The sequence below is a fragment of the Dictyostelium purpureum genome (genome assembly GCF_000190715.1).
Source record: "Dictyostelium purpureum unplaced genomic scaffold DICPUscaffold_95, whole genome shotgun sequence".
NCBI classification, from domain to species: domain Eukaryota; phylum Evosea; class Eumycetozoa; order Dictyosteliales; family Dictyosteliaceae; genus Dictyostelium; species Dictyostelium purpureum.
The window spans coordinates 27,116-53,769 of NW_003519432.1; the positions used below are offsets into that span (position 1 = coordinate 27,116).

At 24.8% G+C, this 26,654-nt stretch overlaps 11 protein-coding genes across 11 annotated transcripts; 9 read left to right on the forward strand and 2 right to left on the reverse strand.

Annotated features, from left to right (window-relative positions):
• Positions 1-1,501: 1,501 nt before the first annotated feature.
• DICPUDRAFT_151394 (uncharacterized protein) lies at positions 1,502-1,672 on the forward strand (the record flags this gene model as incomplete). The annotated part of the gene is made up of 1 exon (XM_003287247.1): positions 1,502-1,672. One exon carries the CDS (start codon positions 1,502-1,504, stop codon positions 1,670-1,672), a length of 171 nt encoding a protein of 56 aa, XP_003287295.1.
• Positions 1,673-3,263: 1,591 nt separating this feature from the next.
• DICPUDRAFT_78157 (uncharacterized protein) lies at positions 3,264-5,805 on the forward strand (the record flags this gene model as incomplete). Its single annotated transcript, XM_003287248.1, has 5 exons — positions 3,264-3,366; positions 4,102-4,221; positions 4,294-4,997; positions 5,078-5,096; positions 5,171-5,805. The coding sequence occupies 5 exons, from the start codon at positions 3,264-3,266 to the stop codon at positions 5,803-5,805; spliced, it is 1,581 nt and encodes a 526-aa protein (XP_003287296.1).
• Positions 5,806-6,115: 310 nt separating this feature from the next.
• On the forward strand, positions 6,116-10,317 carry DICPUDRAFT_78158 (uncharacterized protein; the record flags this gene model as incomplete). The annotated part of the gene is made up of 3 exons (XM_003287249.1): positions 6,116-6,339; positions 6,405-9,090; positions 9,169-10,317. 3 exons carry the CDS (start codon positions 6,116-6,118, stop codon positions 10,315-10,317), a joined length of 4,059 nt encoding a protein of 1,352 aa, XP_003287297.1.
• A 385-nt stretch (positions 10,318-10,702) lies between these two features.
• DICPUDRAFT_91889 (uncharacterized protein) lies at positions 10,703-11,229 on the forward strand. The gene has a single exon (XM_003287250.1). The coding sequence runs from the start codon at positions 10,824-10,826 to the stop codon at positions 11,115-11,117; it is 294 nt and encodes a 97-aa protein (XP_003287298.1). The 5' UTR covers positions 10,703-10,823; the 3' UTR covers positions 11,118-11,229.
• A 137-nt stretch (positions 11,230-11,366) lies between these two features.
• DICPUDRAFT_78159 (uncharacterized protein) lies at positions 11,367-12,839 on the forward strand (the record flags this gene model as incomplete). The annotated part of the gene is made up of 1 exon (XM_003287251.1): positions 11,367-12,839. The coding sequence occupies one exon, from the start codon at positions 11,367-11,369 to the stop codon at positions 12,837-12,839; it is 1,473 nt and encodes a 490-aa protein (XP_003287299.1).
• A 190-nt stretch (positions 12,840-13,029) lies between these two features.
• DICPUDRAFT_151399 (uncharacterized protein) lies at positions 13,030-13,717 on the forward strand (the record flags this gene model as incomplete). Its single annotated transcript, XM_003287252.1, has 2 exons — positions 13,030-13,067; positions 13,522-13,717. 2 exons carry the CDS (start codon positions 13,030-13,032, stop codon positions 13,715-13,717), a joined length of 234 nt encoding a protein of 77 aa, XP_003287300.1.
• A 2,796-nt stretch (positions 13,718-16,513) lies between these two features.
• On the reverse strand, positions 16,514-16,678 carry DICPUDRAFT_24069 (uncharacterized protein; the record flags this gene model as incomplete). The annotated part of the gene is made up of 1 exon (XM_003287262.1): positions 16,514-16,678. A coding segment is annotated over one exon (165 nt), but the record flags the coding sequence as incomplete, so codon positions are not given.
• Positions 16,679-16,721: 43 nt separating this feature from the next.
• On the forward strand, positions 16,722-17,355 carry DICPUDRAFT_151401 (uncharacterized protein; the record flags this gene model as incomplete). The annotated part of the gene is made up of 2 exons (XM_003287253.1): positions 16,722-16,739; positions 17,053-17,355. 2 exons carry the CDS (start codon positions 16,722-16,724, stop codon positions 17,353-17,355), a joined length of 321 nt encoding a protein of 106 aa, XP_003287301.1.
• Positions 17,356-18,860: 1,505 nt separating this feature from the next.
• On the forward strand, positions 18,861-20,338 carry DICPUDRAFT_151403 (uncharacterized protein; the record flags this gene model as incomplete). Its single annotated transcript, XM_003287254.1, has 2 exons — positions 18,861-19,337; positions 19,406-20,338. The coding sequence occupies 2 exons, from the start codon at positions 18,861-18,863 to the stop codon at positions 20,336-20,338; spliced, it is 1,410 nt and encodes a 469-aa protein (XP_003287302.1).
• Positions 20,339-20,441: 103 nt separating this feature from the next.
• On the reverse strand, positions 20,442-24,125 carry DICPUDRAFT_151404 (uncharacterized protein; the record flags this gene model as incomplete). The annotated part of the gene is made up of 4 exons (XM_003287263.1): positions 20,442-22,314; positions 22,807-23,305; positions 23,404-23,786; positions 23,854-24,125. The coding sequence occupies 4 exons, from the start codon at positions 24,123-24,125 to the stop codon at positions 20,442-20,444; spliced, it is 3,027 nt and encodes a 1,008-aa protein (XP_003287311.1).
• A 1,006-nt stretch (positions 24,126-25,131) lies between these two features.
• DICPUDRAFT_151405 (uncharacterized protein) lies at positions 25,132-26,614 on the forward strand (the record flags this gene model as incomplete). Its single annotated transcript, XM_003287255.1, has 2 exons — positions 25,132-25,737; positions 25,793-26,614. 2 exons carry the CDS (start codon positions 25,132-25,134, stop codon positions 26,612-26,614), a joined length of 1,428 nt encoding a protein of 475 aa, XP_003287303.1.
• Between the last annotated feature and the right edge of the window lie 40 nt (positions 26,615-26,654).

Here is a 26,654-nt window from a genome sequence, read left to right on the forward strand (position 1 = left end):
AAGTGAAGCAAAAGCTTTAAATTAATCAGTAAATCTTTGATTTTTTAAACCTTTTAAGTATTCCAGAGTGGCTGGATCAGTCTTTTTTGATTGGATAAGTGTGATATAGCCGCATAGCATAGTGGTATTGGGCTTCCCTAATTTTTTTTTTTTTTTTTTTTTTTTTTTTTTTTAAAGTTCATTTATATTACATTTTTTTTAAATGGCAATTTAAATCACCGAGAAGATATTATCTTCTGGAAGATTCAGAATCTTAAAAGGCCCCAGCGGGGATCGAACCCACGACCTCTTCCTTACTAGGGAAGCGCAATACCACTATGCTATGCGGCCAATTGTACACAAAATTTACATACTACTGGTGTATCAACACTTTTTTATTATAGTTATTATTACCATGTCTTTAACTATAATTAATTACCACTAATCACAACATCATTCATTTTTTTAATGGTATTTACCACTTTTTATACAATTCATTTTATTTTTACACACTTTTGTTGATTTTTATATAATCTACATATATCACCACATACACTTTCATTAACTGTTTTAAAAAAATCCAAAATTTTCTTTGATTTTTTAAAACTTTTTTAAGTAGACGAAATCTAATTGAGATCTCACTAGTTGAGCGGTGTATCTCTTTTATTTATTCATTCACAAACAAAATTTAAAAAAATAATAATCAAAATAATGGTGATGATAACTTGGATACTAATAATTGCATTATTCCACTACAAAATAATCAACATTCTGCTCAAAATCCATTTTATTCACTAAATACTCTTTAAAATACTTATCCAGAATACCTAAAATGTATTCCAAAATTTAATAAGTCTGGTCACCTAAATAACACTTTTAACATATTAAAAAACCAGAACTATTAAAATAAAAATTACCATCCAAAATCATCATATAAATTAAACACAAATTTTCAAAAAATTTTTTTAAAAAATATTATTAATAATAATGAATAAATTCTTTTTTTTGAAACAAAAACTACACCACATCACAACATAACCAGTATAATCTAAAACTACACTGGTGCATCTAAGGTAAACAGAACCAAAGATAATACTACCACAACATTTACAAATGATTTGACAAGAAATACTTTCCTAAAAAATCATCCATACAAAACATTATTAAAATCAATATCGAAAAAGGAATATTAGAACCAAAATTCACAATTCCAGAACCATTTGGCTTACAACCAAATAGTATACCACTTTATGTTGATTTTAATGCAATGTTACTAACATTTTTACCATTATACTAGATGATGAAATTATACCTTAAATTCATCAGACCCTACCACTATTATCTACCAAAAATTAAACCTACCACTTTATTTACCACCAATAAATGATTCTTTCGAAAACGAATGTTCACATTTATTTATTACCACTTTATTTTTCTTTTTTTTTTATTTTTCATTTTTCTTTTTTCTTTTTTTTTTTTTTTTTAAAACAATATATCATTTTATTCTAAATAAAAGATATATATGGCATCTGTACATATCCATAGTCAACCGAAAGGATTAACAAGACTCTACGCCAATGCACTAAAGTTATACCGAGCTGTATACGTGCTATTTAACTGGATAGAAGGTTTCCTTTGCAAGGAAACACTAGCCCAAGGTTCTCCGTACAAGATGAAACTTATGCTATGCTAAACTGCCAAGGGCTGTAATGTTTAATTCATATTCTATTAGCTAAGATGCGGGCATCTTTTATGAAGTAACACCACCTTAAAAGAAAGTTGGATCTCCGGAAATTTATTATTCTTGCAATAATAAATTAAGTTACCTCAGAATAATTCAATTTATTCAACCAAAATTGCAACGGTTTAATTTTGCTTCAAGTAATATCTGGTCAATTCAGATACTTAGGTCTTATAATTAATAAAATAATAAAATGGAATAAACATTCCAATATATTTTTAAAAAGCAAAAAAAGCTATGCGGCCAATTTGTAATATAATAAAAAAACATGATTTTTACGGAATTTTTTGCTTAACCACAAAGAATCTACTAATCTCATGAATTATTCATCTAATACACAATGTAATAACTAACAAAAGATAGAATTTTAAAAAAAAACAAGTTGATTTAAAGAAAAATAAATATATTTTTTCATACTACCCTTATACTTCATATATTTTCATATATTAAAGATTACGATTATTCTAATGATAATATATTAATATTTAAAAATGATTATTATGTTTCACAAAGTGAAAGATTTAACTAAAGAGATAAAGATATTTCTGAAGTTAATAAAAACATTAATAAAATTATAAAATATTTAAAAAATAAATATAAGATTGAAACAACAATACTTAATAATGCACATAAATAAATAAACAATTAAATTTTTTTATGCCATTTTAGCAAATCTTTTAAAGATTCCATTTATTTTTTTTATTTAAAATTTTTTTTTTTTAAAATTTTTTTCATTTTATATATATTGTTTATTAATTATTTATTTATACTTTATAAGTTCATTTACATTACATATAAAATAATATTTCCCTTTGAAAAAAATTCAATGATGAAATTAAAGAAATCAATAAAATTTCAGATTGGTTCCTATCAGCACCTAACAATAACAGTCCAAATGGTTTTAAAGTCTTCAAATTAATGAGCTATAAAAGAGCAAATTACCCTATTTTTTTTTTTTTTTTTTTTTTTTTTAAAAGTGAAAATAATTAAAAGCAAATGCTTTAAATTAATCAATAAAATTTTATTTAATGTTTTTTTTAAAGTTTTTAAAGAAAATATTCTAAACTGTTGATATTTGGTAATGATTTGATGCTGATGAAGTTTGCTATTCTTCTTTTGAATTTTCTATATTCTTCATTGATGTTGCTAATTGTTTGTGTTTGTTTAGCGTGTCTTTCCTTGATGTTTTTTAAACCTTTTAAGTATTCTAAGCTTAGTCCATTTTGAGGTTAGATTCTTATAATCGAGTTCTTTTATTGTATTTTCTTGATCGTCGTATAGTTCTTTACATAACCAAATCCAAACTTGATGAAATACCAGGGCTATGGCATTTATATAAGCGAAGCATCTAGTTAAGTCGAAATCTATTGCTTTATAGTTCCATTGGAAGTGTGATTTGTAAAATCTGGTGTTGTTGTAATCCATATTTATTTCTCCATCGGATTTGCGACCTTCTGGGATTTTATATGTAATATTTTTTATTGATATATTCCTTCTTGATCTAGTTAAGTCCAGTGACCAATTGAGGCCCCTTCCCGAAGTAATGAATATAAATGATTTCAGTTTATTAAAGTTGATGAATTTCAATGTTTTGGGTAAATGCTTTAAATTAATCAGTGGATCATTATTAAGAATGAAGTTGATGGGTAAGCAAAATTTTTGTAAAGACTGTTGGTGGGTGATTAACTTTTTCACACAAATTATAAATCACGTAAAATTAGAGGTTAATTATCTTTTACGTGATAATCACGAGGAAGATAGGGTAATTAAATAAATTTGCGCATGCTGGGAATCGAACCCAGTTCGCATCCGTGGCAGGGATGCATCATACCACTAGACCACATGCGCAGTTTGATGTGAGTTTGAAAAAAAACTACCCACGCGTGCAGGAAACGTTTTTGGTTAACAATTTATACAAAAATTTTTTCAATTTTAAATAAATAAAAAAAATATTTTGTATCTTATTAATATCTATCAATTATAATAGAAATATAGACCATTTCATTAATAACAATAATAATATAATAAAAATCAAATGGTTATACCAAATTTTTTGACATTTGCTCAGTTGGTATTATAATAAAAATGAGGTTTAACAAAAAATTTTTTTTAAAAATCTTTCAAATAATTTTTTTTATTATGATTCAATTTATCAAAACCACGTGGCTATGGAATAAATTTAATCGTGATCTTTATTTTAAAGAACTTTTTTTTAAATTGAATAATTATTTCTTTATAAAAAAATTTTTTTTTTATTTTGTTTTGAATTTTTTTATTTTTAAAAAACTATAACAATATTTAAAATATATAAAATATATAAAATATATAAAATAAAATGAAAATAATTTTTATTTTTTTTATTATATTTTTTTCCTTTTTAGTTCAATCCAAATCAAACAATATTTTGAAAGATTATGTTTATTCAAAAGATCCAAATTATAAATGGACTTTAAATACAACCTATGATGTCGGTTTTGCAAATATCCAAGTAATAGAGTTAGGTGGGTAAAAAAAAAAAAAAAAAGAATACTTAAATTAAAAATTAAAAATTAATTTATTTATTTGTTTTTTAGTATCGCAACAATGGATGAAAGATTATACAAATTCGTCAATATGGAAGCATTGGGTTAGTGTTTGTATACCAAAAGCACCAACACAAACTAAAATGGGTCTTTTATATGTCACAGGAGGCGCGTATAATAGTAAAGAGTGGGTAGTACCATCCCAAGAGAGTTTGGAAGCAGACTTTGGTCAACAAGTTTGTAAAGAAAGTAATGCAATTACAGTTACAGTCAATCAGGTACCAAACCAATATATTACTTTTGATGATGGTGTTGCAAGAGATGAGGATTATATTGTTGCATATTCTTGGCGTAAATATATTGATACCCAAGTTTCAACATGGGTTAGTTTATTACCACAAACCAAATCAGTCATTAAGGCGATGGATGCTGTTCAAGAGTATGGCAATGAAAACGGTGTTATCATTGAAAGCTTTGTTGTTTTTGGTGCAAGTAAAAGAGGTTGGACTACATATGGTGTTGCTATGGTCGGTGATGAACGTGTTGCAGCAATTGTTCCAATGGTTATTGGTGTGCTAAATTTAGTTGATGACATTAAAGTTCAAATGCAAACATATGGTAATTGGAGTTTTGCTCTTGATCCATATGCTATAAATGGTATTCCATCATTTGTTGATACTGAATATTTCAATGTTGTAACTGATATAGTCGATCCATTAAATTATATTGATATAATGGAAAAAATACCAAAATATGTAAGTTATAATTTATAATTTATTTATTTACTATATATTATTATTATTATTATTAATTATATTTATATTTTATTGTTTAGATTATTTTGACAATTGAAGGTAATTAATATTAATTAGCTTTATTATTTGTTGTTGATATTAATTTCTTTTTTAATTATTATTATTGTATTTAGATGAATTCTTTTTACCTGATTCGACTAAATTCTTTTATGATCAAATTAAAGGTGAAAAGAGATTGGGATTGTTCCAGACTGATCATAGTGTCACCCAGTTTGCAGGTGTTTCGACTGAAATTTCAAAATACTTTAATATAATTGTCAATAAAGTTGAGAGTCCAGAGCTTTCGTGGAAGATTACCTATTCAAAAGATAATAGTCTCGGCACTATAGAGATGACTGTTGTTAAAGGCACACCAACAAGAGTTGTAGTTTATTCAGTAAATACCATTTCAAAGACTCACAGAGACTTTAGAAAGTTTACATGCTCAGACTATGCAAATTGTTACCAAGCCTTCACTTATAGTGCACAAAATATTACATTAGAATCTGATAACACTTATTCGGTAAGCATTAAGGGTCCAGATGGGGGTGGCTGGACTGCATTTTATTTCGAAGTCGAGTTTGGTGATGTTGCAAATGTTAATACTGAACTAGCTATTGTACCCAATACATTCCCTTTCCCAGAATGTTCATCTGAAATTTGTGCATCTGGTGTTCCAGAATGGGTTATTAATTCTGCTAATAGTGTAACCAAAACTAATTTATTGGTTTTATCATTGACTATTTTAATTTATTTTATTCTAATTTAATAAATTATTGTGGTGGTGTTTTAAAATTTAATAATCAAAAAAATAAAAATAAAAAAAAAAACCCCTTTTATTTTTTTTTTATAATTTTAATTTTTTTTTTTTTTTTTTTTTTTTTTTTTTAATTTTTATTTTTTTTTCTTTTTCTTTTTTTTTTTTTTTTTTTTTTTTTTAATAATAATGAAAATAATAATAATAATATAGCTTTTGTAGTAATAATATAAAATATAGATTCAATAATAAAGTATAGAAACATTAAAAAAATAATAGAAAAAATATCAACCAAAAAAATTAAATAAATATCTCAAATAGGATGCAGGAGGAACTACGACAATTTGGTGCCTATTATAGGAATGTTTTTGATACAATTAAAGAATTCGATTTTGAAATCAATTTTGCATATGAGTCACATTGCAGCACAGTTAGATTTCCGCCAAGCATTGAGATATACTTTTTAAATTGTTTTATATGTTTATCATCTATTTTAAAAGAAAGTTACCCAACTTTAGATGACTTTTTAAGACATTTTCAAGATTGGTAAGTGCTTATAAATACATTATTTTAAAGGAATTAAATAATAATTTTTTTCTATTTATAAATAGTCAAAACCTAACTAAAAAGATACCAGAATTTATAAAAATATTAAATAATGAAATACCACCGTTTCAACTAAACACACTTTTAGAGTCAACATTTGGTAGTAAAGAGATTGGTTTTATAAAATTTCTCAGTATTTTTGGACAGTATATCAAGGATACAACATTACAAGTATTTTCATCATCATTTTGCACATCATTTACAAAAGAAGATGATTATTCATTAGCAATTTTAAAACTATTATTAAAATATAAAAAAAACATATATAGTAATAATAATAATAATAGTAATAATAATAATAATAATAATAATAATAATAATAAGGGCGGTAATCTGCATATTGCAAATTTAAATTATTTGGAGATAGAATATAGACAAAATAAAGGTGTTATAAATTTATTTAGGTCAATGTACTACGATAACTTAGAAGAATTTAAACTATTATTTAATGATAGCCAATGGCTTACAAATACAGATTTATCACAGTCGACAACATCAACATCAACACCAACAATAACAAATGAAAATTTCATCAAATCAGAAATTTTTTGGTTTTTTGTATGTTTATATAATTCTGGTAAAATTTCAAAATATTTATTAGAAGAGTACTCAAAGGAAAAAGAGAAAAATAATCAAATTAATTTAATATCAATAGAGCCTAGTTATTTAATAGAGATTTGCACAGTTTCACTTAGTTATAAAGTTATAAAATCAATTTTTAAAATTTATCCACCTAATACAATTCTTTCAGAAAAAAATCAATTAAATAAAATAACAACAAATAACACTGATAATAATAATAAAAATAAAAATAACAATAATAATAAATTTTTAGTTTTGGAATCAAATATTATTTTTAATGAATATACATATCCAAGAATGAATAAGTTTTTAAATATATTATCAGACAATAAGATATCAATCAATCCAATATTCTTTCAAAAATTTCCAACCTATAGTAATCAATCATTATTTAAATCATTATTTTATCAAAATATAAATCACGAAGAATTCGAAGAACAGGAAGAAAAAGAAAGCAGTTATCCAGAAATATTAAAAAACCGAATTAATCATGAAATTGGGCAAATTAAATCAAGTAATTTTATTACCATTGAAAGGAATCAGTTAAATTTTTATGATTTAACACAAAGTTTTAGTCTAAAATATAAACAATACACTTTCTATTTGACTTTTGGTACCTATTTCAAATGTTCATGCGAAGAGAATAGAATGTTTCAAGGTTTCTGCCTGCATATGCATCTGGTATTAAGATATTATTTCGAAATCCCCAAAGGTTGTCAATTTTATTTCAGAAAAAAGTTTACTCCAATGGAAAGATTTTTAATATTTTTTAATAATAGTTTTAATAAAAAGCTAACCAACTCTAAACAAAAAATAGAAGGTTCACCAATATTTCCTAGTTTTTTTGAAAGTGATTATTACCCTAACTCTTCAAAAAATAGTACAATCGATGCTATACTGGACACAGACTCTAACGAAACTCAGCAGCTCATACTCAACATGAAGAGATTATACTATTATACTTTCAAGCTATCAAATAAACTAGAGTGTACCTCAATATCAAGAGATTTTAAAATATATATGAGTGCTCAAGAGTTGTTTCAAAGTGAACACCTTAATAAATCAAGCACAAATGCATTATTAACCAATATAACATTGCATGGAACACTTTCAAAAGATTTTCTAAGCGAGAGCGATATAGCTCGTTTAATTCTTCAAGACCAGACCGAAAAGTTAATACCTCTATTCATTCAATGGAAAGATATGCCAACGAGATATAAGAATATTCCTTTTGTCTTTTTATCTCATTCAAAATTTTTAAATTTTGCTCTAACAAGTTATCCAGACGCTTTTAAAGAAACTATAGACATTCGTGATTTCATAGATTTAGCTAATGACAAGTTTATAGAGCTTCTAATGTATAACGAAAAATATCAAGTTATTCAAACTGCAAAAAGATGGTCTCAAGATTTACGTTCAAAAAAAACAAATATCATCAAATTTTTAATTGTGTGTGGCCACCCAAATACACTAACAATTTATGACCATTTTATTTCACATAAAAATGGTTCGGTATCCTTAAATCCAGATTATTTAGTTAACTCATTTGATATCTTTATAAATGGCGATAAAATTAAAAAATTTGAATTGGATTTATTGGAAGAAGAAAATAAAAAGAAAAAAGTAAAAAATAATAAAAAAATTAATAGTAATGTTAATAATAATAATAATAATAACAATAATAACAATAGCAATATAGTTAATATAAATAAACAACAAATAAATAATAAATCCAACTCATCAAAAGAAGTTGTAGAAGAAAAGGTAGAAGAAAAAGAAAGTGAAAAAATAGATAAAGAAATAAATTTAAATAGTTTAGAAATTAATAATAGCTCATCTGTAAATAAAAGCAATAGTAATAATAATAAAAAGAAAGAAATTTTATATGACACTCAAGTTGGTAAATTTAAATTTAGTAGAAACGAAAGTAATATTTTAGGAATGGGTAGTAATGGTACACTGGTATTTAGGGGCATATGGAATAATAGAATACCTGTGGCAATTAAACAAGTACATAAAGTTTTTAATCCAAATATTACAAAAGAAATAGAAACATTAATTAAATTAACAGATAAGAATTGTAGTAATGTGGTTAGATATATCGATCAAGTAAGTTTCATATACTATACTTTAAAAAGTTTAATTTTTTTTTACAATTATACTAAAGTTTTGTTTTTTTTTAATTAGGAGGAAGATTCACAATTTGTTTATTTAGGATTAACACTATGTGACAAGTCATTACAAGATTTAATTTCATCTGGTGAATTAGAGAATTTTAAAGGTTCAACCGAAAGAACTATGGAATTAATTTTAGATATTGTTCATGGTATTCAATTTTTACACTCAAATGATATTGTCCATAATGATTTAAATCCAAGAAATATTTTATCAAAGGATGGTAGATTCATAATATCTGATTTAGGATTAAGTAAATTAGAGGTAACTTCTTCTTATAGCTTTACATCGAATGTCCCAACAGGTCAAGAAGGATTCCACCCAGTTGAAGTATTGATGGAAAAGAGAAAGACAAAATCGGTCGATATATTTTCATTAGGTTGTATTCTATACTATTTTATTACGAGTGGTCAGCATCCATTCGGCGAAAAGTTATTTAGAGTCGTGAACATCGTTTCAAATAAATTCGATTTAGATCCTATCAAATTTACCCAGCCAACACTATACGATTTAATTAAACAAATGATATCAAAAGACGAAACTTTAAGACCAACCATCGATCAAGTTTTACAGCACCCATTCTTTTGGACTCCAGTAAAGAAACTTCAATTCATTGATAAACTAAATAGTTTGTTTAAAGATAATGAGCTATTTAACTCAAATCTAAATAAATTATTAAACTATGTCGATATTGAAGGTAGTGTCGACATCATCAATGGTAGTAATAGCAGCACCTATAATAGTACAACCAGCAATACAGCAACACCATATTTAAGTAGACCATGGAATCAAATAATAGATAAAGCATATATTGAACACATCTCAAACAAACAAAATCAAATTTTACAGCAAAGTGGTAAAAAAACATACATTTACAACTATGATCAAGTTAAAGATTTAATTAGGTGCATTAGAAACACAATCCAACATCATAAAGAAATTCAAAAAATAATTCAAAACTATAATTATAATAATAATAATAGTAATAATAATAATAACAATGATAACAAAGAAATTATTGAATCGTTATCAAGCCATGAAAATGTATTAAAATATTTCGAATCCAAACTACCTGATCTGTTATTTTTTATTTATTATAAATTTAAAAACCATAAAGATTTTAAAAAATTAAAAAATTATTTAAATGGTTTTTTATCATAATATTATTAATAATAATAACAACAAAATAGCAATAATAACAGATAATTATTATTAGTCCTTTCCCCTTTTGTAAATAAATTTTTTTTTTTTTTTTTTTTTAATAAAATTTTATTAATAAATACTTATTATTTCAATGAAAGTTTTTTTTTTTTTCTTACACGTATTAAATTATACATAATAGGTTTTTTTTTTATAATAAATAAACAAGTCAAAAACTATTTAGTTTTTTTTTGGTAATAGATTTTTTTTTTATATAAATAAATTGATAAGCTTTCGGACCTAATGAATAATTTATTTTGTTTAAATAATTATTTTTTAAGTAGAAAAAAATTATTTAAAGAGAAAAAGTAAATTATTTTTATTATTTTTAAAAATTAACAATGCACTCAATAAAAAAATTATTTTTATATTTTGTATTTATCTCCAATTTAATTTTTATAAATTGTGAAGACTATAAATGCCCAAGAAACTCTGTAAATTCCGTTCCTTTCCCCTTAGAAGTAATAATGAATGTAGATGAAGTATCAAATTTGCAACATCAACCTTTTACAATATCTTTAACTGGAAATGTTTGTAATTCGACTTTAACCAATACCCAAGTTTATACATTTGGTTATGGAAATGGCCCTGAATGCAATTTAGGCTCCCTATATTACTCTCTTCAACTCTCTGGTAATCTTGAAATGAATGATAAGGATGGAAATACTATTTACAATCAAAGAGAAAACTATGTAACAATTTCAAAAAATCCATCAAATAACTATTATATAATGAAAATATTCAGCAATTCAGACAATTAATGATTGAATTATTATAATATTTTTATTTAAAATTTATTAAATAAAATATTTCTTTTTCAGGGTTCTACTTATTTATTTAATAAAATATTTATTTTTTTTCCGAGTAGCACCTATTTTTTTAATTTTTGCTTTTTTTTCCCACCTTTTTTAATTTTTTTATATTTTTTTTTTGCAAAAAAAATATAAAAAAACTTTTTTTTCACAAAAAAATTTTTTTTTTTTAAATAAAACAGATAAAAAAAAAAAGCTATGAATTTGCCCAATTATTTGTATAAAAAGATATTAGAAATAATTTTTAATTATATTTGCAAAAATTTTCCAATAAAATATTATGGTCGATATGATATAAAAAATAATAATGAATTTATTAGATATTCTTTGGTAAATAAATCATGGTTTAAATGTGTATCAAAAATATTGGAAAGAAAAATTAGAAATAAAAACTTTGGTGTTTTTAAAAGTTTTATTGAATCTCCTACAACTCCAAGTGATTACAAATTAATAAAATACCAAAACTCAACAATAGTATTAAAAAACTTGACAATTAATGGTTACAATGGATGGGTGAAATCCATTGAAAAATGTTCCGAACAGGTTAATAAAATTTTAATAAATTTAAATATCAGTTCTTCAAACCCAGTAAATGGTCTAGATTTAATTCAAAATAATTTTATTTTCAATTTATCTTTTTCAAATACTACAGCAACAAATGTATTTTCTTTAGTTCAATATTTCAGTAAGGAAAATAGTTTAAATAAAATCAAAAAAATCAAATTAAATCACCATATAGATGTTTTGTTTTCAATTTTGGCCTTTAATGTTAGCAATATTAAGTTTTATGATGCCAGTAATGGTGTTGATATAGAAGAAAGAGTTAATAATATTAAATTGAAATTCAAATCAAATGATGGTAGTTTAAAAGTTCAAGATTTATTATGCTTTCCCAAAAATGAAGCTACAGCATACAATATTCCAAACCATGGGTTAAAAAAGTTTAGTGTTAATACAAACATTAAAATGATTTTAGATAACATGGATCAAAGTTTCCTTAAGAGTTATGAAGATAGGGAAGATCAACTTAAAAAAAACTTAAGTAGTTGGGATACTTTTATCGATAAGCTATCAAAGAATAAAGAATTATATTCTCTTTCAGTTGGAGTATATGGATTCTTTAGAGAACTCGAACCAAAATTAATAAACAAGGGTTTCAAATCATTACTTTCAAGTCCTTCTTGTATTAAGAGCCTATCGTTTTTTGGTGAAATAGATTCAAATATTTATGAAGGTTTGGCTTTAAATAGATCAATAAAGAATGTTTCAATTCCAATAAAGTATTTTAGTTCAATGGTAAAAGAAGTATTGGTTAATAATAAAACAATCAAAAATTTATATGTTTTACAAAACGAATCTATGGATATTTTAAATTGTTTGAAAGAACTAATAGAATATTCAGATAAAATAGAATTGTTCTCAATAACTTTCGAAATTTATACAAGTTTTAGATATATTTCAAATTGTATAGATTTATTATATTCGCACCACTTTAATATTAAAGAATTTAATTTTTTAAATCGTAAAGATAATAATATCATTGTACACCCTAATCCAAATAATTATAAATTATTCCAATTAGTTTCGAATAACTCAATAGTAAATATTTCATCAAGAGACACACCAGAAATCATAAATAAAACATCATGGGATTTTGTTAAAAATCTTTAAAATAAAATAATAAAATCGTACCCCCAATATCGAAATATTCAATTTAATTTAACACCATTATTAATTTAATTTATTTTGTTCAAAAGATATTTTTTATTAAGTTTTTTTTTTCTTTTTTTTTTTTTTTTTTGGTTTATTCTATAGTGGCCAATTATATTAGTTAAAAATTATTATTATTTAATTTTTAATAATGACGTTCGCTATCTCTTATTCCTTTGTAGAAATTTTGTGAGTGTGGTAAAATTTCATTTTTTTTTAATTAAAATTTTTTTTTAATTAAATTTTATCTTTTTCATTCTAATCAACTATTTGATGAATATCAGACATTGTTCTGGCCAATCAACAATGGTATCATTGAGTGGTTTTAGATAATGAAATGATTTAGTATTTATCCGGCAGCTTACGAAAGAACACAGAAACAACTGGACAAGTGACAAATTCAGTAAATCCGTTTTCCACCCAGATTTCATTATTTTAAGTTAGCTCTAGGATATCTGGTATAGTGAATAAAAATATGGTTAGGAGACATCAAAATTTAGTTTTTAGAGCCATTATTGTACAAGATATGGGTTTCTTCCAAACAAATAATGAATATTACATATCAGTAATTTTAAATCCAAACTATAAAATCAATTTTTTTGGACATCAATATTTAATTAATAAAAAATCTTTATATATTCAGAAATTGGAAATGCTTAGATCATAGAAATGATACAATAAAATATTGGAAAGAAAATAGTATTGAATATCCAACTTTATATTCAATTATAAGAAATGTACTTTCAGTTGCTTCTTCTTCTGTTGAAATTGAAAGAACATTTTCGGGTGCTAAGTTGTTGGTTACAGACAACAGATCAAATTTGGTTGGGAAAGAATAGAAAAATATGTGTTATTACCATTCACTTAGCATTTGAGACTTGGATTTTTGGTTATATAAAAAGGATAACATCTTTTTAGATTTTATAATCACCTTAAAAATGCCGGGAGCAATTCATGATTAATAATGTTCATCAAATTGGCCGCATAGCATAGTGGTATTGCGCTTCCCTAGTAAGGAAGAGGTCGTGGGTTCGATCCCCGCTGGGGCCTTTATTTGACTCAATATCTTCCCGGAGATTTTTTTTTAAAAAAAAAACCCAATCTCAGTTTAAGGTACTGTAATTGTAATATAGATGGAGCTAATTTCGTTATAGATAAATAATAAATATAAATAATTCTAATAATCAAATAAATATACAATTATTTGTTTGTGAAAACTAAAACCGAAAACTGAAAACTAAAAAATTATTTAAAATAAAGGAAAATATTAATATATTATTTAGTTGAGATATGATTATAACTGTAATATTCATTTAATTCTAAAATGCATATGAATACATTACATATCCCCCACTTTGACTAAAGACCCAATAAGCCTCCTCCAAACACTAACCATCTATATTATATTTTTTTTGTTTTTTTTTTTTTTTTTTTTTTATTGTTTTTGTTGAGATAATTGATCATTTGACCATGTTGAAATAACTTTATCTTCACTACTATAACTTCGTGTAAGTTCATGCACCAACCTTTTTCAATTATTCCGAAAGCAGTGCTGTATCCAATCCCTTTTTGAATAACCAATATTCCATGATTTCAATACTCTTACTTTATCGTAACCTCTGATTTCGCTTGTAATTTTTATACTTGAATTAAAGACCTTTTTATAATCAACCTGGATTACCATCTATACTAATTCTTGCTATTATCGGGATACTATTGACGCTTTAGATTACTAAGTACCAAACTTTAATCTTTAGCTTTTTTAACGCACCAATTGAAATGAAAGCTGCCGCAGCAACCTATAGAACTACCATCCTAAACCTGATTGGCATCCATTTCCATCATTCCATTGATTTGTCGCAACTGATTTATATGTCAGTTTTTGTACACTAGTCTATTTAACCTAAATGCACCTCTTATTTTTAGCCAATGCATGGCTCCTAACGCACCATTTGAAACGTAAGCTACCTCAGTAACTACCTATAGAGCTACCCTCTTTATCGTGATTGGCATACATCTCCGTCTTTTCATTTGATTTGTCGTAACTGATTTCTATTTCAGTTCTGTACACTAGTCTATTTCACCTAAATGCACTTCTTATTTTGCATAATTATAGCCAATGCGTGGCTCCTAACGCACCATTTGAAACGTAAGCTACCTCAGTAACTACCTATAGAGCTACCCTCTTTATCGTGATTGGCATACATCTCCGTCTTTTCATTTGATTTGTCGTAACTGATTTCTATTTCAGTTCTGTACACTAGTCTATTTCACCTAAATGCACTTCTTATTTTGCATAATTATAGCCAATGCGTGGCTTTTCTAACACCTGGTTAATACCTTAACTACAATTGATTGCACACAGGCAATATCCTTCAATTTAGCTTTTTATTAGCAATTAACCTCTACTCCTAACGCTCCGTGAGTTTTCTTGATTCCATCTGAACCAACCTGTTTTGACATGAGCACCCTTGATTCATCAAACTATACTTGCTTACTTTCGAACCCTCTGTAATACTTCAATATACTAGTTCCATTGCTATACCTTTATACGTTGGACACTCTAGCTCCTTTTGAATATTAACTGATTCTACCTTCATAACTGCAATATATTTGATTCCCGAATCAGCTCGAACAATTGATATTAATTAATTAATAAATTTTTTTTTTACTATCACTATAACCACCATAGCTTTACTACTCTTACCGAATTAACGCAGACCCAAAGGTTTTTGTTAAGAACAGTAAGATCGTAAAAAAAAAGTGTAATGTAGATGGAGATACTTTAGTTAACTTGATTCATCAAACTATACTTGCTTACTTTCGAACCCTCTGTAATTCTTCAATATACTAGTTCCATTGCTATACCCTTATACGTTGGACACTCTTTTAAAAGGACCTGAATCTTTCGGTAATAATTTGAATTGATCATGTGCTACTATCTTCTTAATTGTATTTAAAACGCATCTCATGACCAAAACTAAACTATTTTCTTCTATTTCTAATTCTTTTCTATTCTTATGAACTGTTTGTTTTACTTGAGCTTAAAATAAATTATCTTGTGCTATGTATTCTTTGTTGTTGGTAAATTCATAAAATCCATTGCTATATCATCCCATGGACGTATCGGAACCTTAAGTGGATTTAACATACCATACTTATTTTCTTCTATCTTTGATTTTTGACATTCCCTACATGCTGCTACATAAGAACCTATTCTTTGCCAAAACTTTGGAAATAAAAAACTGTTTCTAACTTTTAAACCTAACCTTATTCTACCTATGTGCCCTGAATATGCTGTTGAATGACATTCTTCTAATATATTTGTAATGTTTCTTATCTACTAAAACTAATCTATTTGCTGATGTTGTTGGATCCAAAAAATAAACCAAACCATTTATTTTCAATACATCATTTCTTAATAATAAAGTATCTAACCATAACTTTATTTTCTCATCTACCTTCTTATAACTTGATTTAATTTCTTTTATGAAATCATCTTCCCACTCTAAATTGAATTCTGGATTCCTACTTAACACGTCTGCTACTACATTGTCAGTTCCTTTTATATGTACTGTAAATCTCTTATCTACTAATAAATATTCGTATTTCTCCAACGCTGTTGTTAACGCTAAAAATTCTCTATCTGCTGTTGAATAATTCTTTTGGAACTTGTCAAATTTCTTTGAATCATATAAAATTGGTTTCCCATTTCCTTCGTCATCGTCCTGAGCTATCATCCATCCCATTCCAACATCACTTGCATCGATATATAACCTAAAATGTTTACTGAATTTTGAAAAAAAAAACCACACTGTTTAATTTTTTTAAAAATTTTTTACAATGAATAAAAAAGCTTGTGTGGGAAACCCCCATTTATTTTTTATAATGATTTGAAATTAATTTTGATTTTTTTAAAATTTCTTTTTTTTTTTAATTTAAAGTTTTTAATAATTTTTTTTTTTTTTTTTTTTTTCTTTATTATTTTATTTACATACAAACAATTATTTACATTTATTCAATTATTATAATAATTCTTACAATAATTAATTTTAATAACATCAATAACTTTTTTTTTTATAATTAATTTACAATAATATCTTGCAAATAACCTTTCAATAATTCATAACAATAATTTAAAATTGATAATTTTGTTTTTAATTACATTATAGAGATTTTAACTTATATAACATTAATTTCAATTGGCCTCGCCAGTTTTGCTTATGGCTATGCCTATGATGGAAAATTCGATAGACGTTGGGTCACAGTTTATGGTTTCCCATTAGAGATTGGTCCATCAGTTGTTAATGAATTTTCAAAATATGGCAAAATACTAAAAGTTGAATACCCACGCCAATCAGCAGCCAATTGGATTTTATTAAAATTTGAATCCAAAGAAATTGCATCATATCTTATAAAAAATGGAGGTACAATTTTCGAAAACTATAGGATTGGCGCTATTCCATTTAAATATTGAATGGAAAAGTAAATGGTCTTAAATAAGAAGTACTTGGTCATTTAATGTAGCAGGATTTTATTAAAGTAAGTAATTCATACATTCATATTTATACTTATTATATATTTTTTTGTTTATTAATTTATTTCATTAATAATTTAGTTGAAGAGAGAGGGTTATGGTGATGGCACAAAAATTAATGTTGAAAATAGAGGTTAGCAAGAAAATTCCGATATCAATCTCTAAAGTAATTCCGAAATCATTATCTTCGTTATTTTATTGATACTATCCCGAATATGATGATTATATGGATGTCGGTTAATCATGAAGTTGATAGTGATTAAATTAATAATTTACATTCTTTATTCATTGTTTCATTTAATGAAATAGGTAAAGAACAAACTATTAATTAAATCGTTTTATTCTATATTTCAATTAATGATATCAATTACATTTATTTTCATCCGAAAGTATCAAATAATCAACAAAGTGCATGCCAATCTTCGGGGTAGCCATAACTAAGACCCATTGCCACTTTTTCTTTTATAGCCCGCAACTTTTTAATTCACAACAGCCACATTCCTAAAAGGCCGCCACATTGTGTTTGGTGCCATGTGTTTAATGCTTATATGAGTTTTACCACACTGCATACAAGTTGGGCACGGTAATGTCAATTCGTGTGTGATTCGGAAAACTTTCTGAGACTGGGTTTCGAACCCGGAGCGGTAACTCGTTCGACCACTTAGCTATCATTGCTCCCACAACAACTACAATACAATCAAAAGTGTAAGGTATGTGAACACCTGGAAGATAAGATCCAATCTAAAAGGCCCCAGCGGGGATCGAACCCACGACCTCTTCCTTACTAGGGAAGCGCAATACCACTATGCTATGCGGCCAACTTGATGAAAATCAATATTTCTAACATAAATGCGATTTTTTAATAAATATTTTAAAATTTATGAACAAAAATGGCACAGAAGGACAAGAAAACTATGAACATATGATGGGCTACCCAGAGATTCAATTGATCTTAGTTCTCAGAGAACTATAGCATCAATTGAATGGTAATGACAATAAGTTTTTTATTTTTTAATTTGAAAAAAAAATATTTTTTTTTTTTTTTAAGATATTTACCTGTTTAAACTTGAGTGAATAATTATATTTTTTTGTATATTTATTAAATTTTTATTTTTATTTTTATTTTAAATTGAGATTTTTGACAAAATAAAATTAAAATTAAAATTAAAATTAAAATTTTAATTTATTTTAATTAAAATTAATAATTAATATATTATTATAATGGATTTTATTTAAATAGTTTAATTTTTTTATTTGATTTGTTTTATCAAAATAATTTTTTTTTATTAATAAATTTAAAAAACTAACCTGGTTATTGGGATGGTATTTCAAAATATTCCAAAAAAAAATCAATTAAAAAAATTTTAATTTAAAATTTTTTTTAAAATTTTTTTTTTTTTTTTTTTAAAAAAACAAAAATATTTTTTTAAAAGATACTTATAAAAATGAATAATATTATTAAAGGTGCATCAATAATTTTAGGTTCGGCTATTGTCGGAAAAAGTAGTTATTCTTTGATTAATTGTGATGAAAATAAAACTGAACACACAAGTAATTTAACAACACCACCAACAACCAACAAACCAAAAAAATGTTGCAGTTCAAAAAAGAAGTGTATTAAAAAATCAAATAAAATTATTTCAAACAACCACCACAATGATAATAAAGAGGTAAATGAAAAATTAACAAATAGCACCAAAATGAGAAAAGACTTGGCAAAAGAAATCTTATCATGGAAAGAAGCTAATTTTGTTCCAGGTATCAGTGTTTGTATTCAAAATGAAGGCGAAACCATTTATAAAGAGGCATTTGGATACTCTGATATTGAAAACGCCATACCAATGAACACATCAAGTAAATTAAGAATTGCAAGTATTTCAAAAGCATTAACTGCTATAGGTTTAGGTGTTTTAATGGATGAAGTAAGTATAACATTAATGATTTAATTTTTAAAAAAAAAAAAAAATACTAATAATTGATTTAAAAAAAGGGTAAAATTAAATTAGAAGATTCAATACAAAAATATGTACCAGAATTTCCAAAAAGTCCAAACTATCCAGACGAGGAATTAAGTGTTGGAGATGTAGCATCACATTTAGGAGGTATTAGACATTATGGTAAAAATAGAGCTACAGAGTTTTACAGTGTTGGAAAATATAAAACATCAAAAGAATATAACCCACACAACCATCCAAATCCATTACAAATGTTTATAAATAACCCATGGGTAGAAGATTTAAATAAAACTAAACCAGGTCACTACTATAGCTATTCAACTTTTGGTTATACATTATTAGGATTGGTCATCGAAGAAGCATCAGGTAAAGACTTCCTTTCATTTATGAGGGAAAAGGTATTTAAACCATGTGGTATGTACAGCACTTTACCAGATGAACATGATACTTTAATTCCAGGACGTTCGAAACAGTATGCTTTAAAATTCATCCCCAGAAGCACTCAAGAAATTGCAGTATCAGGATATAACGAACCAAAAGTAGTTTTATGTAATGCAGAATTTACAAACTCATCCTACAAATGGCCAGGTGGTGGTTTCATTTCAACAGCTGAAGATTTATGTCGTCTTGGTTCAACTTTATTAATTGGAAATCTTTTAAAAACCGATACAATCAAAAGACTATTCACACCAAATCCTCCAAAAACTGGTAAATCACCACAAGAATATGCCACTGGTTGGATCTATCAAAAAAATAATGAAGTTAAAAACAATGATAGTGGTAAAGGTGATATCATCTACCATACAGGTAATGCTGTTGGTGGTTCAACTGTTTTAGTTACAATGCCAAATGAAAGAATCGTTGTTACAGTTTTAGCAAACCAAGAAAAAACATCAGGTTCAATAGCTGAATTTGGTTTTAAATTAGGAAGAATCACCTCACAATATAAAGACAACTATACAGAATAAATAAAAAGTTTAATATTTATTAAAATAATAATACATATAGATTATTTATAGTTTAATTTTTTTGTTTTTTTTTATTTGTTTTTTTAAATGATTATTAATTTAATTATTCTCTATAATTAAATTTTAATTTATTTAATTTTTTATTTGAAGATAATTTTTCTAAACTATAACCTTTTCTAATGGATTCTTTAATAGAGTTTGCTAAAATACTGTCTCTTTTAGTGATTAATGAAGTTACCAAACCAGCATTACCTGCTCTAGCGGTTCTACCAATACGATGGAGATAATCAATTGGATTGGATGGGAAATCGAAAAGAATTACATGATCGACACAATCGATATCGATACCTCTTGAAGCAATATCTGTGGAGACTAAAAATTGACAATCTGCTTGATTTGTAAAAGTTCTCCAATTGTTTGATCTACGATGTGGTGGCATTTCACCGTGGAGTGAGGTTGCTTTAAATTTATTTTCTGTTAAAAAGTATTCAGTTGAACGAACACTATTTGGAGTATTACAAAATATTAAAGTTTTTCTTGGAGGAGTTGGAGTTTTGGCTTCGTTGATTGCTTTTAAGAGTGCATTATGTTTATCACCCCCTTTTTCTTTTACATCTATGAATTTTTGTGATAATGTATTTAATGATCTGTGAATGGTTGGTGTTGCTATTTTTTCGATGGATGGGAATATTGAGTCAATTGTACTCATAAGTTGATCGGTTAATGTTGCACTGCAAATAACAGCATTTACTGGTAAAACACCCTTCTCTTGTTTATGTTGTAAACGATATTTAAATGGTTGAATAATATTTTCAATCTCTTGATCAAAACCTTTTCCAATTGTAAACATTGAATCTGCCTCATCGATTACGATATGTTGAAGCTTTGAAAAATAAATCATTTCTCTTTCTATTAACATTTGTAACATACCTGGTGTTGATATTAAAACATCTATTGGTTTCTTTTTAAAAGTTCTAACGTATTTATTTAAATCACCTCCACCACTTGATACAACAGTGCAACTAAATTTGGCTTTATGTGCTATCTTTTTTGCAACACCCATAACCTGTAATGCTAACTCTCTAGTTGGTACAATAATAATAGCTTTTGGTCTTCTTGGTAATCTTTTTAATAATAATTTGATATTTTCTTTTTCTTCTTCATTATTATTATTGTTATTTACATCTTCTTCATTTTCTACATTATCCTCGTTATCTTCATTTTCTTCATTTTCTACAATATTTTCTTCAATATTTTCTTCAACGTTTTCTTCAACTGTTTCTTCTTTTAATTTATTTTCTATATTATTTTCTTTTTCTTCTTTTAATTCTTTTAATTCCTCTTGTTCAGTTTTTTTAATTTCTTGAATGATTGGTAATAAATAGGTTAATGTTTTGCCTGTGCCTGTTTGGGATACATATAAAACATCTTTATTTTTTTTTAAAATTTCAGGAATTGCTAATTGTTGAATAAGTGATGGAATTGTAATATCGAATGAGTTCTTTAAAGTTTCAACCAAATAACCATATATACCTAATCTTGAAAATGCTACACCCCTTCCTTTGAAATTTGGTAATATACCATCATAATATTTTGATTTATTCTTTATTGAAATGGTTCCATCATCAAACTTTTCTATTACTACATTATTATCTTTTGTTTCAAATATTATATTTCTTTTCTCTATAAGCTCTTGTCTCTTTTTTTGTTTTCTTTTTAAAACTTCTTTTTCTTCATCAGTTAAAGTTCTAAATCCGTGAGTTGATGATAATGACTTTGCTCCACCATATAACTTTTCTTTTTTTGCGCCCATAAACTTTGATCTTTTTGTTGTATTGTTTTTATAACTATTATTATCATTATCATTATTAGATTTTATAGTATTTTTATTGTTATTATAGTTATTTGATTTTGTGGAATAGTTATTTATTATTATATTATTATTTAAAGAAAATTGATTTATACCAATAATATTACTATTTATAAAGGAGTTTTTAAAAACCCCCCCTCCCTTATTAATGTGATTAATTAATTTAAACATAATCGAAAAATAAATATGATATGATTAAAATAATTATTATTTATACAAAAAAATAAATGAAAAAAAAGTAAAAAAAAAATTTTATTTAAAATAATTTTCGTTTTTTTTTTTTTTTTTTTTTTTTTAATGCAATAATTTTATTTTAAATTAATAATTTATAAATAAAACCTAAAATCGGATTTTGTTGGTTGTTATTCAAATAAACTATATTATGGTTCATTATATCCAAAAAAAAACTATAATAAAAAGTTTATAAAAAAACACAAAGTATTTTTTTATATTTTCTAATTTTAATATAAAATAATTATACCAAAAAAAAAAAAATTAAAATATTCTTTTTTATTAAACTATATTATTTGATTTTATGATTATAGTATTATGTTATTGTTTTTTTTTAACTAGAAATTATTTTAAATTTATAAACTACTAGACCTGGTAAAGTTGAACAAGTTTATTTATTGGTTTTCTACAAATTGGACATTCATTTATACCCCGAGCACAACGTAAACAAACTGCCAAATGTCCACAATCTAAAAATATTGTATTGATTTTTTCATCTAAACAAATAGTGCAAGAATCTGACTCTGGTGTTTGACCTTGAAGTATTGGATGGTTATATTTAGGTTTATTGCTATTTGTTGTATTGGAACTACTACCATTATTTGCAACATTAGAATCATTATTATTTATATTATATAAATTATGATTATAATTATTGTGATTATTATTATTGTTGTTGCTGTTGTTGTTGTTGTTGTTGTTGTTGTTGTTGTTGTTATTGTTATTGTTATTGTTGTTGTTATTGTTATTAATTGGTACATATTCATTATCATTTCTTTCTGAGAAACAACATCCACAATTATTTTTTATTTTATTTTTACAAAAGTAAAATAAAAAAAATATAAAAACCAATCCTATAATTGATGCTAATATAATTATGAATATTTTTAAAATTGAATCTTAAAAAAAGAAAGAATTAGAATATTTTTTTTACAATGAATACTTATTATTAAAAAATAATTACTTATAGATGGTGGAATAACCAAACAACTACTTGTGGTTTTAATGATGATAGATAAATGGCATGGATTAATAAATGTAGAAATGATTTCATTATTAACTGAACCGCAAATTAAGCTAATATTAGTTTTATAGTATTGAATATTATCACCAAACCAATTATTATCTATAGCACATTCATCTCCTATAAAAGAAAAGTCCAAACCTAATTGGCCATTCTCTTCGTATTCTAATGATTTTGAGTATCCTAAATGTAAAGCTTCATTTCCTGTATCCCTGTTTACCATACATACAGAATCATTGAGCCCACATGGAAACGTTGTATTGTATGAACATAAATTTATATAAAAATCAAAGGTTTTATTATATTTGCTTTTAAAAATAGTACTATATAAATAAAAGTAGAGTTAGTTTTTATTATTGAAATTTTTATTTGTTTTTATAAAAAACATACCTTTGTATTGATGATAAATCATATTCATTTCCATTTAATATGAAAACACTTTGGCAATAATTTTGAGGTGTGGTACTACTACTATCACTACCAATACTACTAACTTTGTAATGATTAAATGATGGTTTGTTGTTTTGATTTATTTCTGGTTTATTCATAATATTTGGATTGTTTATTTCCTCATTACTATTATTATTTAAACAATATATTTCATTTAAAAATAATAATAAAAATATAAATATAAACAATTTATTATTATTTATATATTTCATTTTTATGTTGGTTATTATATTATAAATGGAGTGGATTTTATTTTGTACTTGACTTTTTCTTTTACTTTTTAATGTAAAGGTAAGGAATGTGTGTAAATCGATTAAAAAAATAAAAAAATAAATAAAAAAATAATAAAATAAAAAAAAAAAAAAAGTGAATGTATTAGATTTATTTTATTTATTTATTTATTTTTTATTTATAATCTATTATTAATAATATTATTATTATTATTTATTTAAATAACAAAGTATCCTTTTAGTTAAAAGAATTACTTTTATTTATTTAATTAGATAAAAAAAAAAAAATTAATATAAGAAAAAAAAAAAAACATAAAAAAAATAAAAAAAAAAAGAAAAAAAATATTTTAACACACCCCCAAATTTAAGTTAATATTAATATTAAAATTTTTTTTTAAATCAAAGAAATTTGTCTCTATAAATATAAATACTATAAATATAAAAAATAAAAATAAATGCTCTAAACATTTTTTGCATCTATTTTTTTATCAAGATCTCAATTATTTTATAATAATTTTTTTTTTTAAAATTTGTGTGTTTGTATCTACATATATTATATAAATAAAAACAAAATATTATAATTGCAATGTAATGAACAATACCCTACTATTTAATTAAATATTATTAAACCATATTTGGATATTATTAGACAACAGAAACAAATCTTAAAAAAAATTATAAAAAATTAAAAAAAAAATAATAAAAAATTAAAAAAAAAAATTAAAAAAATTAAAAAAAAAAAAAAAAAATAAAACCATAGCCGAAATTTCCTACTTTCAATATTTTGCCCACCTTCAAAACCAAACTAATCTAGTTTATGAAAAAAATAAAAGAAAAAAATATATTTTAAATTAATCTTGGAATATTCTCGTAACTTCAAAATTCAAAAATTTTAAAAATATTAATTTTTTGTGGAAAAGCCATTTTTTTTTTTTTTAAACACAAATAATATTATATATACAAATAATCATAAAAATAATAATAAAAAATGATATTTCCAAATTATTTATATGATAAAATAACAAAATATATTATAGATTATTTATATATATATAAATTAAAATATAATGATAATCAATTATCAAATTATACATACAACAATTTGGAAATTATAAATTTAAGTTTAGTAAATAAACAATTTTTCGAATTTGTATCAGTTTATATAAAAGATGTTTTAAGTTTCAAAAATTATAAATACCTTGCTCCATTAGTAGACAATCCAAATAGTATTTTCAATGATCAAAATATTTCAGTTAAAATTTACCATTCATATTTAGATTATAAAAATGGTTTGGGTGGTGCGGGAAATACTGACCAATATAGAAAGATATTAATAGATTGTGATGAAGAAGAAACATTAGAATTATTCCTTTCAAATAAAACCTTTTCAAATAATGTGTTTGTTAATGTCACACTTTCTATGACTAATGGATCAGAAATTTACCAAGATAACCTAGGTTTTCAAAAAATAGAAGAAATTAGCAATAGAATTCAGATTAATATAATTTTATTGTTCATTGACAACAATAATATCCAAAATTCTCAAGAAGCTTTCGAAAAGATTATAAAATTAAAATCAAAATCTATAATTATTGTAATAAATGACTCAATGGCCTCCTCAGAAAATTCTTCAAAATTTTAGGTGAAAGTACAACTTTAAAGAAGTTTCAAAAAAAAATGGTATTGCACCCAGTGCACATGAATTATCAAATATAAAAAATGAAACCCACCAAATTAAAGTTTTTTACGTTCCCGAAATAGAGCTCTATGACTATGTAAGACTTTTTAATGGTAAAGCGATCAGAGAAGAAAACAGTATCATGGAGATGAACAAGAAAGACTGGGATACTACAATCAATATGTTGTCATCAAACAAGACCATTGAGCATTTTTCATTAAGTGCGTTTGGTTTCGATTTTACATCTAGTGAAAGAAAAGGCTCTATTCTTCCATTCTCAAATACAAAGCTAGATCTTTCAGTAGTCACAAAAGATTTAAAAACCGTTTTAACAAGTCCAAATAATAATATTAGGTCACTCGAACTCGGTTTATTTGGTCAGTTTATTAAAGATAAATTAATATTAGAAGGTTTATCAGAAAACCAGACCATTATTAAATTATCATTATTTTCAACACCAGCCAACGACATTATTACCCAAGTTTTGCCAAAAAATAGAACCCTCAGAAATTTAAGTATTACTGATAAAACCAAACATATAATAGAGTCAATCAAATTATTATCAAAAACCGCCAATATCGATTTATACTCTGTCTCTTTCCATCTCTATCACGAAGAAAATGTGATGCAATCAATTTTAAGTGTTTTACATGACAAGAAAAATTCTTTCCAATCAATTAAAGAGATTAATTTTTATTTTTTCAAAATTAATTTTAAAAATTATTCTTATTCAAATTCAAATTATTTTTTAAAAGATTCAAATACCCTTGTAAATTTATTTTGTTTGGGTTAAAAATAAAAATAAATAAATGAATAAATAATTATGAACATAG

Coding starts and splice junctions, on each gene's coding strand:
- DICPUDRAFT_91889 (XM_003287250.1), top strand. CDS start 10,824: ATGAATGTAGATGAAGTATCAAATTTGCAACATCAACCTTTTACAATA.